At 42.4% G+C, this 17,065-nt stretch overlaps 1 protein-coding gene across 3 annotated transcripts in view; it reads right to left on the bottom strand.

The window, feature by feature from the left end:
• Window positions 1-797: 797 nt before the first annotated feature.
• LOC147010389 (uncharacterized) overlaps window positions 798-17,065 on the bottom strand; it is a 45,523-nt gene continuing 29,255 nt past the window's right edge. For all 3 annotated transcript variants that reach the window (XM_085860369.1, XM_085860370.1, XM_085860371.1), the window contains one exon: window positions 798-8,392. In XM_085860369.1, coding sequence (XP_085716495.1) covers window positions 8,266-8,392 — 127 coding nt within the window. In that variant the 3' untranslated portion in view covers window positions 798-8,265. The remainder of the gene's footprint in view (window positions 8,393-17,065) is intronic.

The raw sequence follows: 17,065 nt of genomic DNA, 5'->3' as shown, positions 1-17,065 counted from the left end.
TTTCAAGCAATTCCTTACCAATAAGAGATGGGGCCAAAAACTATGTGGAGCATGAGATCTCAAAAAATTGTGGAAGAGTGATGACAAAACTGGGTGGACGAGTTGGTTAAGTGACGAGAACAAGCCGATTGGTTTTTGGTTAAGGTCCGGATTCAGATCCGACCTATCAGTGAGATACAAAACGTAAACTGTTCAGCCTGGTGGAGGGGTGTGCCCCACCGAGTGCCGTGCTGCAAAGTTGTCACTCTATGAGTGGTTTTTCATTTGTTTGTCACACTACAACTCCTTGAGTTCTGGGTCAATTACATCCAGATTTGTTACATCGGATCAGCACGACTCCGATTAATGTATAGGGCCGTTTTCATCTTTACCGGTTGTCTTGGGGAGGGGGGGGGGGGTGGATGAGTGAGAGGGGAAGCTAATTCTCCATGCGAACGTGTATCGGATGTAGTGCCGCCTCCAGGTGGGGAAGGGTATTACAAGTCTCCACCATGTACAGAACAGTATTCCTGTCCCTACATTTTCCAGTGTCATGAGGTGTTTTGAATTATTAGCAGCAGGAATGTTTTTCTTCTTGCACGTAACCCAAGTTATTTGATTTTTTTGGCATATCGAGCCATCATTACCGATACACCGCCCAAATAAAGGTATGCGTCAGAAGAACGCTGTGCATGCTTGGAACACAATCGCCCGTCGGGCGGGTGCTCCGCCAGTAAATAACAATTCAGCATCATGGGCAAACAGATAAACCCCATGGAGGTGATTGACTCAATAATTCATACAAGGAAGGACCCCTGTTTTTGTTGTACAACAAAAATATCGATTTTTATTCATTGGAATACAAAAAGTGCAGCAGCAGCAGCAGCAGCAGTAGGAAGTAGGCACAGTAAAAAATATTTGGGGGCTTTGAGCGTGATCGAGGACCACGTGAAGTGTTTCACACCACATGTGGTGAGCATATACATTTCTACCCACAATTCACACTCTTAACAGACGTCACACAATCACAACATATACACCATTGGAAATACATTTTTAAAGTACATACCACTCAGCAATGTAAATACTAATGCTTCAACATATTAATGATTGAAAACCCTGCGTTTTACAATCGATATCTCCACTGGAACATGTTCAACGTTGAGGAATTAACATGTAAACAGTTCATTCGTCATGATCGAAGGAGAAAAGGCTTTCGAGGGCTTCTTGGGAAATTGCTGGATTACGTCACAGATGTCACACATAACAGGAGGAGAGAAGATTGGGTAATTCATCAACCATGGCACGACATTCATGATAAATACAACTTAAATATAAACTGGAAAGGGAAATACAATAAATTAAGGAATAAAATTCTCGTGTTCAATCAATCAATGACGGTATTCATTGTATCTGATGAAACATGTGACAAAACTGTCGCACTCTACACACACACACACACACACACACACACACACACACACACACACACACACACACACACACACACACACACACACACACACACACACACACACACACACACACACACACACACACACACACACACACACACACACACACACACACACACACACACACACACACACACACACACACGTCACATTCTACCCACTGTGGAAGATGAATTGCTAATTGAATTTATAATGAAGTAAAATGCCATTTAGCTTTTTTTTTGCATTCCTTGTCGAGGCTCGTATAAGAGCTAATACCCATCACACAGCAAGGGGGAATGAGACAAGAGGGGTGGGAAAGGGAAGGACAAAACAGTGGGGAACAGAGATATTAGGAGATCTGTGGCAGGGAGAGGGATGGGGCGGGGAACACGGGGTATACAAGATGGACATTACAGGGACTTTCAGGAAGGAAAGCAGGGAATTTGAAGGAGGTGGGCTTGGGGTGGATTAACGGGGGTAGAAAAGATTGAGGATTTGGATGGGGGATGATAAGAGGTGGTGGTGAACAGCTGTTTTGAAGGCCTGGAGGGAAGAATGCGATTGAACAGAGTGAGGGAGTTAATTCCAAAGGCGGTAAAAAAAGAGGAATGAAAGAGTGAAGGTGAGCAGTGATTCGTGATTTTGGTAGTTTTAGCAGAAGGGGGTTGTTGGTGGACGTTGAGCGTCCTGCGGAAATATGGCGGGGACATCGCAAACAGAGTGGGGGGGGGGGGGCGATATCGGAAAGGAGACGGTAGAAGACAGAAATACCACCGACCAGCCTGTGGTGAGACAGCGAGAGGCCCAACGACTCGGCCTCATTGCGGGAGATGCCAATGATCCGAAATGCCTTGGTTTCTACAGCGTGAAGCCGAGAAAGGTGAGAGGTAGGAGCACCAGCCCAGAGTGGAGAGCAGTACTCCATCAGGTTGCGGACGAAAGCATTGGATGTGGTCAGGAGCTCAGGTGGGCCGAGGAAGGACTTTGCATGATGGAGGATGCCCAGTCGGAGACTGGCTTTGGAGGCTAGGTTTGAAATGTGGCTTTCCCAGGAAAGATCATGGCAGATCGTGAGACCCAAGAATTTGAAAGAAAGGACTTCTTCAAGAGGATTGTTGAGAAAGTAGATGGGGGGGGGGGTTCCAAATGGTCCTTTCAGAGAGACATAGTGAGAGTGTGAGATTTGTCAGGATTGAGACACATGTTCCACATGTTGGACAAGTTTGTGATTTAACCCAGATCTGCAGAGAGCGAAGAAGCTGCTGCTTGCCGGTCTGAGGTACGGCAGATGAATCGGCAGAGGGTGGAGTCATCAGCAAAGAGATAAAGAGGATTTTCCAAAGAGTCGGAGAGATCATTGATGAAAATCAGAAAAAGAACAGGGCCCAGAACGCTGCATTGAGGAACTCCAGCCTGGACAGGAGGAGGGGATGAAAGAACTCCATTTAGGGCCACACATTGACTGTGACAGGAGAGGAAGTCTGCAAGCCATGAGTGGAGATGGCCTTGGATACCATAGGACGAGAGTTTGGTGAGAAGGGCAGGGTGTCAGACCGTGTTGAAAGCATGCGATATGTCGTGGGATATGTCGAGGGATATGGCTCTGATTTCATGTCTGGCATTGAGGACCTCCATCCATTGTTGGGAGAGCAAAAGCAGCATATCCAGGGTACAGTGACCTGGTCTGAAACCAAATTGATGATCGGAAATCAGGTCAATGGAGAAGAGGAAGGATTTAATGTCTGAAGCGATGATGGATTCCATAACCTTGCTGATGATTGGGAGAAGGCTGATTGGTCTGTAGTTGCAGGGATCTGTTTTTGCACCTTTTTGTGCAGGGCAGTAATGTTTGCTGATTTCCAAGCAGATGGCAGATGACCTTGAGCAAATGAGAGGGTGAATAGAATAGGAAGATTTGAGGTTTGACATCCACCTTGTCAGAGAAAAAGGACACATAGTCCAGGAAAGTTGGGTGCGACTGGGTAAGGTGGGTACAGAAAGCGATGGGTTTCAGACACAAGATTGCGATGCAAACACCGAGTTTAGGCATTCAGCCTTTTCATGTGCGGTATCAGCAGTGCGTCAATTTGAGGTAAGGGAGGGCATGGAGGGGGGATATACACCAGAAACAGATTTGATTCGACACCACCAGGATATGGAGGAGGGAGAGAGGTTTGAGAGTTCAGAGACTCGAGGGAGAGACTCGAGCTTAGAAAGATGTTGTTTTCTGGCTCTCCTGAGGGTAGTAACACACTTGTTCTGAGCTTTATAGAAGGAACTGAGATTACCATCAGTTGGATTTGCTTTCGATGAGGCAAAGGCAAGTTGTTTCAGGACAACTGCCTCGCCACAAGCTTCAGTGAACCATGGGCGGGAGGAAGGGTAGGACAACTGAAGATGAGAGGGGATAAATCTGTGCATGAGAGAGAGAGAGTTTCTTTGAAAGAATTCCCAGGACGAGTTGATGTCAGAGGAAATAGAGATGGGAGACCAGTATCGAAGTTTGATGGCTGCTTGGAGACCCTGCCAGTCTGCTTGAGTGAAATGTCAGACTTGGCAGCAGTGAAGTGGTCCTCTGATAACAGCCAGAGGGATGTCCACTTTGACAAGCATGTGGTCAGAAGAACCGAATGGAGCGAAGGAAGAACAGCAGATATTTTCAGGGAAATTGGTCAAAATAAGATCCAGAAGAGAGGTAGTACCATTGGTTGAGATCTGGGTTGGGAAATTGACCCATTGAGTTAGTCCCAATGAGTCGCAGAAAGCTTTTGCTGAAGAGCCATGACAGGCATGATGACAATTTAAGTCACCACATATGAGGAAGAGAGAGTTTGGATGAGAGGATATTAGTTGGTCCATGTTTTCGGATAGTGAGGTGTAGATGGAATCATCACTGTTTGGTGAACGGTACAGTACACATATAAAGATGAGGTGGGAGTGGAGGGGAAGCCGTAGCCAGAGGTATTCATGGGGGTGTGGGGGAGTGAGGGCAGTGCATGGAGAGTGAGGAAGAGTCTTTGATGAAGAAAGCAACTCCTCAACCAGGACGAGGCTAAGGTCTGTCATTCCGGAGAAGGGAGTAACCAGGGAGAGATACTTGGGAGTCAGAGATGTCTTGAGGGAGGAAAGTTTCTGTTAGGCAGATGAAGTCTGCTTTGTCAGTAACAACCTGTATGGAGAGATCTGAAAGGTTTGAGTGAAGGTCCCGGATATTTGAGGTCCACACTGTTAATGAGGAGGGAGGGGAGGAGGCTTTGAGTGCAGGGGATGGGAGGAGGAGGCTGGGACAAGGGAGGAGGGTGGGGGTGAGGTAAGGAGAGTTGTTGAAAGAGTGTGGGGGATTGCAGAGTAGTTAAGGGGGCAGATGAGGAGGAGAAAAGGCTCTGTGGTGCTGGGGGAGAGGGGGGCAAGAGAGGGGGCAGAAGGCGGTTGAGGATTTGAGGAGGTAGAGTGATGAGATGGAGGTGAGGGGGCAGGGGAAGGAGGCAGCTTTGTGGATGAGAGCAGGGATAACTTTGAGAAGGGTGAGTGAGGGGGGTGAATGGTGGGAGAAGGGTGAGTAGGGAGAGTTGAGGGAGAAAGGTGAGGGGGGAGTTTTGAGAACGGTGATAGTGAGGCTTGGAGGGAGAAGTGTGATGGTTGCTTTGAGAGGGAGGGGTGAGAGGGGTGAGTTGGCACTGAAGTTGGGAAAAAAAGAATGGTTGATGGAAAGTGAACATTCATAGCAAGCTGGGTTTTTTTTTTCATTTTTAGGTCAGAGATGCGATTTAACACATTTCTTGATGGAGGCAATAAAGATGAATTAAGAGAATGGAGAGAAGAAACGCTGTAACACTTGGATTTTTTCGGCAAGGTATGAAGGAAAGTTCGAACTGAGAGCAGTCTGTTGAAATAGAAGAATAGTGCATTTTGATACAGTAATGAGAACCTCATGTGTGAAAGACGAAGATGAAGCATTATAAGGAATCGTTTTTTATTATTATTAATACGAGTGCGTGCCCATACGTGCAAAAAAAAACTAAAAAAATAAAATTTCAAACCGCGAGCCAGAAACAACAACCACACAGGCCGTTCCTTTGCTCTCGTAAATGACGACTGGATTGGGGCATTGTGTTTATCTATAAATGCGCAGAAGAAATCGAGAAATTATTAGAATACAGTAAGTCATTACTATCTGGAAGTAGTGCGTTCCCGTACGGAATGTTCACATGCATTCCACGAATTATCGCTTGCATTGAAGTCACAACTGCTGTGATACGCACAGAGTTAACTGCTGTGCATGATGCCTTGTCACGCGCGTAGTATCGAGTGTCAAGCGAGCAGCTCGTGCTTCGTTAGATTGCATTGCACGTGCACGACGCACAGCTTTGTTCCTTCGCTCTCGTAAACGACGACTGGATTGTGGTATTGTTTCAATTAAATCGGACCAGCGGTTATCGATAATTAATTGATAATTGTGACGTCAATTTTGACGTCACAGCACCGTGTCCCATCATTGGTTTGGTAAATAAATGGTCATAACTTGGGAAACAGCTGAAACGGATGAAGAAGAATGATATCAATCCTTGAAAAGGCACATACTTAGGTCCCCAGTGTCAATTGTGACTTCATATCAAACGAAGAAGAATTGTGACGTCAATTGTGACGTCATAGCACCGTGTTCTGTCATTGGTTTGGTAAATAAATGGCCATAACTTGGGAACCACTTGGGAAACAGCTGAAACGGATGAAGAAGAACGATATCAAACCTTGAAAAGGCACATACTGAGGTCCCCAGCATCAATTGTGACGTCATATCAAACAAAGAATTATGATGTCATAGCACCGTGTCCTGTCATTGGTTTAGAAAATAAATGGCCATAACTTGGGAACCACTTGTCCGATTAATATCAAACATTGAAAAGGCACATCCACAGGGTCCCAGCAATATACCTAGCAAGTTTCAATTAGATCGGACCAGTGGTTGTCGAGAAACAGCGGTCACAGACAGACAGACAGACAGAGATTGCTGGAATTATAGATAGATTATTATTATTATTATTATTATTTTTTTTTTTGTTTTTTGAGAGAGTTTTCATCAGATGAGGTAATGGAAATGTTGTAGAAAAAAATCGTGAGGTGAATGGTGAATTTGGATCGGTAAACACAGGGGGTGGAAATAGATCGCGTGTTTCCAGGAGAAGCACGTGATTACAGGAGGTGTGTAGTCAAAAGTAAATGTATTTATTTATTTATGTATTTTAAACAAGGATTGCATAACATTCGGAAAAGGGATGGTTGAAGTAAAATCGTGGAGGTGTATGGTGAATTTGGAACGGTAATCGCAGAGTGAAGCTGATAGATCAACGGAAAGTAGCAGGAAAAGGTGAGAGAGACGCATGGTTACAGGAGGTGTATAGATAGAAAGGATACAAGGAAATGATTATTTTTTGATGGATTTTTGAAGATTAAGTAAGATTCGGGAATGGAAGTTTGTTGGAAGAAATCGTGAAGGTAATGGTGATAGGGGTTCAGCTCAAGTAGAAGAAAAATGGTGTGTCGGCAGGAGGAAGAAGAAGAAGCAGAAGAAGGAGGAGGATCGGGACTCATGGGTATGGTAGTTTTTTATCATTTCGATTTAAGACAAGAAACAGTGTTTAGTTGGGAGGGATGGGGGATGTTGGGAAAGTGGGGAAAATATGAATTGAAGGTCATAGGGAGAGAATTCAAGTAAAAACGATCGTACACCAAGAGAGGAAGGATAGGTAGGCCTCAAGGAACCCCTTAAGACAAGGTCAACGAAAACTCACAAAATAGCACGATTTTTGAAACAAATCCGAACTAGGAACACACAGAAACATGTTGGTGAGAAAACAAACAGTTAAAACGTCACATATAACAACCGGAAACTTCACTTTGAGAAAGTCGGTAGAGACCCCTGAGAGAACCTGCCATTGCTGCAAACCCAGAACCAGAAGTCCAGGTTCTGCTTTAACTTCAGTAAATGCTTTGAGAAATAATTTAATAAATATATTTTGGCAAAGCCAGTTGGAGGCAGAATACACATATTCCTCTATAGTCGTAAAAACCTTGTAAAACCTGTTCTGTCTGCTGACCCTCTGGGCCAGCAGCAAGAAATCAAATACTCTTTCAAGCAGCAGAAAATAATAAGCAAGCTCTGATCACAGACAATTTCTCATCCTGGGTTTGTAATTTTAAACCTTACAAAATTCCATGTGTTGTTCTTCAAGAGTAAATAAATGTTCAGTTTGTTCAGTTAATTTCAGTTCAGGCCCTCTTTGTTCAGTTAATTTCTTTGATGCATCAACCATGCCCTGAAGGGATCATATATATTCATAACACGCTATGTATCGTTAAGTTCTTGGCTGGGACACTGCTCCAGGCTAAGCTTCCTCGTGTGAGTCTGTCTGATATTTACTGATTAAACAGCTTAAATTGAACTAAAAGATTTTGTCTTGAGGTGGTCAAAACTGCCACGACACCACACGTCACACTCTCTAGTCACACTCTCTAGCCACGTTACACTCTGCACACATCACAATCTCGACACGTCACACGCGTCACAATCACTACAAGTCTGCCACTCTCTACACACGTCACTCTCTACACACATCACAATCTACCCAAGTCAGTCTCAACACACATCATCCTCTTCGGAAAAAAATCTCCAGGTTTTACAGGTAATAAATACATTGTAATCTCCTCCTATCTATAATCATTTAATCCAAGCCCCCAAAGCAGGCAATGATGACAAAAAGCATCTTCACGAGAATGAAGGATGTGACTGGTGGTGAACTGGGCCTCCAGATTGCCTTGAGGACATGAATAATTACATTACTGTTTCTGTACTTGATGGACATTGTTCATCACATGTATGGATGGATGTTAGTCTCTCCACTTCCCTTTTCATTGTTTCAGTCATTTCCTGATTCGCAGCTGTCCAATGTTCGTCACCTCTGAAACACAGAAATATTATATCATAAGATAAACAAAAATAATCAGTGAATGATTTGTTAAATATATTACATAAAAATAATATCGTGAAACGGTTGTGGGTTTTCAAAGACCGTCACACCACCGCTAGGGAAGGGTCTAAATCGTCCTGGCGTACACTGGTTAATCTGGCGTGAATCAGTGTTTAAGAACACATGATCACGGTGAATTTGCCTGACAGAATTGGCCGACCGAACTGTCAAGAAATCTATATCTCTATCTCTATCTCTCTCATAAACATGATTTATTACAACAAAATGGCAGCAGTGAAGAAGGAAAGTACAGCCATGAAACAGTGAATAAAATTAACAAACCTGATAAATAAGTCATTGTGTGTGTGTGTGTGTGTGTGTGTGTGTGTGTGTGTGTGTGTGTGTGTGTGTGTGTGTGTGTGTGTGTGTGTGTGTGTGTGTGTGTGTGTGTGTGTGTGTGTGCGTGTTGATTTATGCAGGTTTGAGAAAGTGGAACGGAGTCCTTCCAAGTCTCGAAGTATCCATTTCGGTAAAGGGAGGGGGGGGGGAAGTGTCACGATTCATGGACAAAGCTGTGAAGTTTTTTTACTTCATTGTTTCTGTACTTGATAAAGGGGGGGGGGGTGTCACAACTCATGGACCAAGCTGTGAAGTTTTTTTTCGAGGGCTATTTTGAGGATCATCACGGAGCCCCGGACAGCTTCCAACTGTAGTTCGTTTCCAGTAATATTCCCAGGGATGGGTTTAAGATCTCTGTAAGGTTCTTCTTCATCATTCCCATTGCTCCAATGATCAATAGTACAATTTTGACACTTCAGATTCCAAGATCTTTTCACTTCATTTTGTAGGTCTTGATCTTGGTGTTTGGTAATTTTCTTATTTCTGCGTTGTTTAGCCCCAAATCGCTGGGAACTGATACCTCAATTAACAATGCCATTTTTTATTTTTTATACCAAAGTACTATGTCCGATCACAATGCTTTGTTTTCTATGTTCACGCTCAATGGGATCATCAGGTCGTACGTGAGCGTTACTTCCTTGTTTTCGATTATCGCTTTTGGTTCACGTTTCCATGAGTTTCTTGCAACTGTGCCAATAGATTACTCTACATACATTGTTGTGCCTTTGTGTGTACAGTTGTTTTGACACGAGTTTTTTTTACATCCCGATAGGAGGTGGCTTGTACTTTCTGTTTCTACCTTGCAGAACCTACACTTGTCCGATTGTAACTCAGTCCTGTTATTTTCTGAAAGCCATTTGTGTAGTGTCCTTGTTCTTTGACATGTATAATGATTTGTACTTTATCCCAACTCAGCTGATCACTTCTTTGCCAGTCCAATGATCATTCTTTGTCTTTGCCCAATCTGTCCAACTCTTTTTTTTTTTTTAATATATATTCCTGCTCTTTTGTCATTGTCTCAGTTGTCAGTGTATATCTGTTGATATTTCGCTTTATATATTTCTTTTTTGCAATAATTTGGGCAGTATTTGTTGCTGTTTCGGTTTCAAGCTTTTATTAAAGTTTGGCATCTTCCATTTGTTCTTCTTTTGTCTTTGGAAATTTTTCCCCAAGGTGTGTTTGGGATACTTTCTCTGGCTGACTATCTTCGTGTGTCCATACAAATAGGATTCTGTAGTCTGTTGAACTTTTCACGTATTCAGCCAGTCCGACATGTCATTCTCTGCACTTGGTTAAGTTCCATCAGGCCGCTACCTCCTCTTCGTGTTGGCGGGTACATTCTCGGGATTAAATGATTTTTGGAGAACATTTTGTGCATGTTGAAGAGTTTCCTTGTTTTGAGATAGAGTTTGTTGATTTCTGCTTGTGGCCAGTTTATTTCACAGCTGTATTAGAATACTGGTACTGCTAGTTGGTGTCATCCTTCCAAGGTCGGCGAAATGAGTATCAGTATGCACTGGTAGAGGGGCACTGTATCAGCGACAGAGTCACGCTTCCAAGAGATGATAGCTACCCTGGGAAGAAGAAGAACAAGAAGAACAAGAAGAACAAGAAGAACAAGAAGAACAAGAAGAACAAGAACAAGAAGAACAAGAAGAACAAGAAGAACAAGAAGAACAAGAAGAACAAGAACAAGAAGAAGATTGCAAGTTGGTTTATGGCTTTAATTTTGTTTCTTGGGGTGAGATGTTTTCAGATCAGCCTCGTTCTCTGTACGTATTCCTTGGCAATTCTTTTGCGCATTTGTTTGAGACATAGTTGATGGCCCTCTTCTCCTCCAAGGTATTTGAATGATGCTTCGTTTTCTAGATCCTGTATTTTTGTATCTCAGTCGATTTTTATGTTGTTTGTTGTTGATTTACCCTCTGAATGTGCACTTGGCACACTTACCGAGGCAACATTCCATTTGAATGCCATCGGAGTACCCTTTCACTAATTTGCTCATTGACGAGGTTGTTCAGGGGGTCCAGCACCAGGCAAAACAGGAGGGGTGAAAGGCTATCACCCTGGAAGATCCCACGATGTATATTCACTCCTGGTATTTCAATTCCGAGTATTGCAGTATCAATGTGGTGTTCCACAACTCCATTGCTTTCTCAATCAGTTTGATTATTGGGGGGTTTATCTTGTACAGTTGCATACATTTGATCATCCATGAATGTGGAACACTATCAAAAGCTTTTTTGGAGTCTATCCAGGCTGTGGACAATTTGGTTCTTCTGGTTTTACAGTTTTCAAGTATAGCCTTGTTTATTAGTAGGTGGTCTATTGTTCCATAGCACCCTCTCTTACATCCCTTCTGTTCTGCTTCTGGACCTCCAACTTCCATTAGGTGGTGGTACATAATTTCTGGAATGATTCCCATCAGATGTTTGTACGTTGTGGTAGACATTTTGTTTATTGGTCCATACTTGTGAAGTTGTTGGGTTTCCTCTGATTTTGGGATGAGGATGGTGTACCTTCTCTGAGCCATTCGTCCATTAACCCCTCCCCTTGGACAAGTTTGTTGAATGCTCGAGCATCGTGATTGTGGAGAGCATCTAGTTGCGTCAGCCAGAATTTCGGAACTCCATCCGAGCCTGGGCTTTTAAAGTTTGGCATTTTTGCAAGTTGTTCTTCCAGCTCTTCTACATCTATTATCACTGGGGGGGGGGGGGTGGGGGCATTTCCTTTAGGTGTTGCTTTTTCTTTTCCAATTTTTGGATCTGATCTGCCTCCTTATTTGGTTCTTTTAGGTCTTCATAGATTCCTTTCAAAAAGTTTAAGTCTATCCTTTTCAGGGGGACTTGTTAAATCTTGCTTTTGTTTCCTTAGTTCAACGTCGAATCTTTTCGGGTTGTTTTCAAACAACTGGTATTATTTTCTCCCTTTGTTAATCAAATGGAAGACCAAGAAAGAACCCAAAGAAGTAAAGAGCAAAGATGGAGTCATCAGGAGGAACCTGGATTTGATTCGGGTTTCAGCTGCGACTCCACAACCCTCAAACCCATCCAGGTGCAGCCAAGTGACCCTTACAGGAAAATTGCTGCAAGAATTCACTTCGAAGAGAGATAGATAAAGAAAGAGAGGAATATAAAGTAAAAGGGATGAAAGAGAAGAAAAAGCAAGAATTAAAATGAATAAAGAGAATTGTGAAAAAATTAGAAAAGTATGAAAGGAAGAAAGAACAAAGATGGCGGGAATAACCCGGATATATATATATATATATATATATATATATATATATATATATATATATATATATATATATATATATATATATATATATATATATATATATTACGAAATCTTTAGATTTCGTAAGTAAAGGCCCGGTCACACCTTGACGTTTTAGCCAGCGATGGCAACGTATTAAAATGTATGTAAAACGCTGGCTGACGTTGAACTTTTGATGTTTTTTTTTTAAGATTCGGACGTATTCATAACGAGTTGGTCGTATGCATAACATATTAGTAATGGACACAGAACGTTTCGTTGTGTTATAGATAACTTATACCAACGAATGCTGAACCTGTTGTTGGCCTACACAACCTATGCCCAACGATAGTCTAACTTCGGCATAGCGCGTTGCACGCATCGCCGACGATGTCGTGACGTAGCCTATTAAAAGGCTGATGCACAACGATTCGAATCATAACTGCCGTAGAAATGGAAGTGTCAACATCGCGGTCACACCTTGACGATTTTGCCAGCGTATGCCGACCGAAGAAAAATGTGTCTAAAACGTTGGGGCACGTCAAATACGGTATGAGTAAGTTTGGTATACGTGAGTACAACGCTAAAGTACGCTATCATACGTCGTAGTAAGTAGAGTACGTCAAGAAATTTTAAACATGTTCAAAATTTTACGATGTACTCGGCGTATGACACACGTTCCGCATGCGATGGGGATAAGTTTTACACACGATATGTGGACGCTTACACACGTCCACAAAGGCTACTTATAAGCTACTCATAAGTCGAAACACGTCGCGGTAATGTCTTTTTTACGCGAAACTTATTTCTATCTTATGTTTGACGTGCTTTGAACCAATTCTTTACGTAGTCCCAACACACGTCGACGTATGTAGACGTATTCCAATGACGTCTTCTGGTCGACAAAAAAAAAAAATGAATGTGTTTCTGGCTTACAACTGCCATATAAAGACGTGTTCCCAGCGGTTTTGGGAATTGGTATATAAAAATGCTGCTCATAAAAGGGGAACCCAACAGTGTTTTCGAGTCCTTTTTGAGTCGATGTCCATGTCAGCAGTAACAGTATCAGTATCAGTATTAGTATTAGTAGTAGTTTGTTCATGTTGGCAGTAGTAGGTGAGTGTGAGGGGGAGGGTGTGGGTTATGATGGATCGCCCTTGCGTCCGCGTGTCCACGGGTAGGTTCATAGGCCACTCAACGATTTAAATGGATGCATCTCCACTATTGAAAGTAGACGCTTGCGCTCAACAATTGGATTTTTTTTTTTACACTCAACGACTTTTAAACGGTACCACTCACCTATTTTCATTGTTTACAATGAACGATTTAAATTGCTGTAACTCGCCTTTGTTTTTTGACGCTGGGGTTTGGAAATTTGAAGCGTTTCTTCTCAACGTGTTAAAACGCTCAAACTCGACTATTTTAAATAGACTCTGCCGATGGACAATTGGAATCATAACCAAGCTCGACATCGAAGTGTGAACATCCTCGTCATGCCGAAGAAAAGTTTGAAGAATGCTGCAAATAAGTGTCCTGGCCGTGGCCGTGGACGCTGACGCAAGGACGATCCATTATACCGACGTCTTTCAGCCTATGAGTAACTTAAAAGTAACGTCTGTCGATGTGTGGCAACGATCGCGTAACGTGCCAACAACACGTTAATCATAGGTTAGAAATAAGTTTCGGGTACGCTAAACATTACCTCGGCGTGTCTCAACTTATGATTACCTTACAAGTAGCATGTGTTGACGTCTGTCAACGATCGCAGACCGTGCATACAACTTGTGGCCAGCGTAGCGGAACGTGTGTCATACGCCGGCATACGTCGTGAAATTTCAAGCATGAAAAAATTTGAGGACAACTGAAAAGTCCAACGTTTAAAGCCAACGTACAACGACGTATGGCAGTGTTTTTCAGCGTGCTCTCAATGTTATCAAAACTTACCCATAACGTATTCAACGTGTGCCAGCGTTTTAGAAAAAAAATTCAAAAATCGGCATACGTAGGCTAAAACGTCAAGGTGTGACCGGGCCTTAACAAACAAAAAACGGAAGTCATCAATATACTTACGAAATCTTAAGATTTCATAAGTAACGAGCAGTCATCGACTGGTACTTACGAAATCGTCAACTTGACCTCTGATCTTGTCTAATAAAAGCTGTCTCTCCAGAAGGTAGCGACGCAAACCGCAAGTTTCTACGATGATTCTGCAGCAAACCATCAAAAATCGAATGTTTTGGATGTTTGACCTCACTGTGACCTTGACCTTTGACCGATTTTGACCAAAATCTAATCAGCACAAGCAATCATGCTCCTGAATCACGTGGTGTAATTTGACATTGGTAGCTTCTTCCGTTCTCGAGTTATCGTGCCTACAAACAAACAAGCAGTCATAGAATGGTACTTACGAAATCGTCAACTTGACCTCTGATCTTGTCTAATAAAAGCTGTCTCTCCAGAAGGTAGCGACGCAAACCAGAAGTTTCTACGATGATTCTTCAGCAAACCATCAAAAATCGAATGTTTTGGATGTTTGACCTCACTGTGACCTTGACCTTTGACCGATTTTGACCAAAATCTAATCAGCACAAGCAATCATGCTCCTGAATCACGTGGTGTAATTTGACATTGGTAGCTTCTTCCGTTCTCGAGTTATCGTGCCTACAAACAAACAAACAAGCAGTCATAGAATGGTACTTACGAAATCGTCAACTTGAACACTGACCTTGTCTAATAAAAGCTGTCTCGAGAGAAGGTAGCGACGCAAACCAGAAGTTTCTACGATGATTCTGCACCAAACCCTCAAAAATCGAATGTTTTGGATGTTTGACCTCACTGTGACCTCGACCTTTGACCGATTTTGACCAAAATCTAATCAGCACTAGCCATCACCCTCCTGAATCACGTGGTGTAATTTGACATTGGTAGTTTCTTCCGTTCTCGAATTATCTGTACCAAACCATCAAAAATCGAATATTTGACCTCACTGTGACCTTGTCCTTTGACCGATTTTGACCAAAATCTAATCAGCACCAGCCATCACCCTCCTGAATCACGTGGTGTAATTTGACATTGGTAGCTTCTTCCGTTCTCGAGTTATCGTGCCAACAAACATTCAAACAAACAAACAAACAAGCAGTCAAAGACTGGTACTTACGAAATCGTCAACTTGACCTCTGACCTTGTCTAATAAAAGCTGTCTCTTGAGAAGGTAGCGACACAAACCAGAAGTTTCTACGATGATTCTGTTCCAAACCATCAAAAATCGAATGTTTTTGATGTTTGACATCACTGTGACCTTGACCTTTGATCGATTTTAACCAAAATCTAATCAGCGCTAGCCATCACCCTCCTGAATCACGTGGTGTAATTTGACGTTGGTAGCTTCTTCCGTTCTCGAGTTATCGTGCCTACAAACAAACAAACAAACAAACAAACAAACAGAAACGGAAGTCATCAATATACTTACGAAACCTTTAGATTTCATAAGTAACAAACAGAAACGGAAGTCATCAATATACTTACGAAATCTTTAGATTTCGTCAGTAACAAACAAACAGAAACGGAAGGCATCAATATACTTATGAAATCTTTAGATTTCGTAAGTAACAAACAGAAATGGAAGTCATCAATATCCTTTCGAAATCTTTAGATTTCGTAAGTAACAAGCAGTCATAGACTGGTACTTACGAAATCGTCAACTTGACCTCTGACTTTGTCTAATAAAAGCTGTCTCGAGAGAAGGTCGCGACGCAAACCAGAAGTTTCTACGATGATTCTGTATCAAACCATCACAAATCGTAACGTCGACCGAAGCAAAAATCTCCATTTCTCCACGCAATGATATTATACCTTAACGTTACTCAATGACGCGTCTGCTCGTGCGCACTGCATCATGGGACGACCCGTGACGCGTCGAGTGAAATATTTTTTATACAATCTTAAAACGTCTCCAAAACATCCGATTTTTACCATAATTTCGACAACCGAGTTTTAAGCGTCCAAAGCGATCGCAAAAACCGAAGACAAAATTAAAATCGAAGTTAAAACCAACTCGTAACGTCGAGCGAAGCAAAAATACTCCTTTTCTCCACATGAATTTACGGAATTATGTTTGACCTCACTGTGACCTTGACCTTTGACCGATTTTGACCAAAATCTAATCAGCGCGAGCCACCAACCTCCTGAATCACGTGGTGTAATTTGACATTGGTGGCTTCTTCCGTTCTAGAGTTATTGTGCCTACAAACAAACAAACAAACAAACATACAAACAAACAAACAAAACAAGCAGTCATAGACTGGTACTTACGAAATCGTCAACTTGACCTCTGACCTTGTCTTATAAAAGCTGTCTCGAGAGAAGGCAGCGACGCAAACCAGAAGTTTCTACAATGATTCTGTACCAAACCATCTAAAATCGAATGTTTTGGATGTTTGACCTCACTGTGACCTTGACGTTTGACCGATTTTGACCAAAATCTAATCAGCCCGAGCCATCACGCTCCTGAATCAGGTGGTGTAATTTGACATTGGTAGCTTCTTCCGTTCGAGTTATCTGTACCAAACCATCAAAAATCGAATATTTGACCTCACTGTGACCTTGACCTTTGACCGATTTTGACCAAAATCTAATCATCGCTAGCCACCACCCTCCTGAATCACGTGGTGTAATTTGACATTGGTAGCTTCTTCCGTTTTCGAGTTATCGTGGCTACAAACAAACAAACAAACAAACAGAAACGGAAGTCATCAATATACTTACGAAATCTTTAGATTTCGTAAGTAACAAGCAGTCATAGACTGGTACTTACGAAATCGTCAACTAGACCTCTGACCTTGTCTCATAAAAGCTGTCTCAAGAGAAGGCCGCGACGCAAACCAGAAGTTTCTATGATGATTCTGTACCAAACCATCACAATTCGTAACGTCGACCGAAGCAAAAATCTCCATTTCTCCACGCAATTATTTTAACAAAGTCACAAAACCGTAATATTCGGCCATCCACCAA

This window comes from Eptatretus burgeri, chromosome 16, assembly GCF_056783735.1.
Source record: "Eptatretus burgeri isolate ZD-2024b chromosome 16, Ebu_testis_v1, whole genome shotgun sequence".
Lineage (NCBI taxonomy): Eukaryota > Metazoa > Chordata > Myxini > Myxiniformes > Myxinidae > Eptatretus > Eptatretus burgeri.
This window is presented reverse-complemented; position numbering and strand designations above follow the sequence as displayed.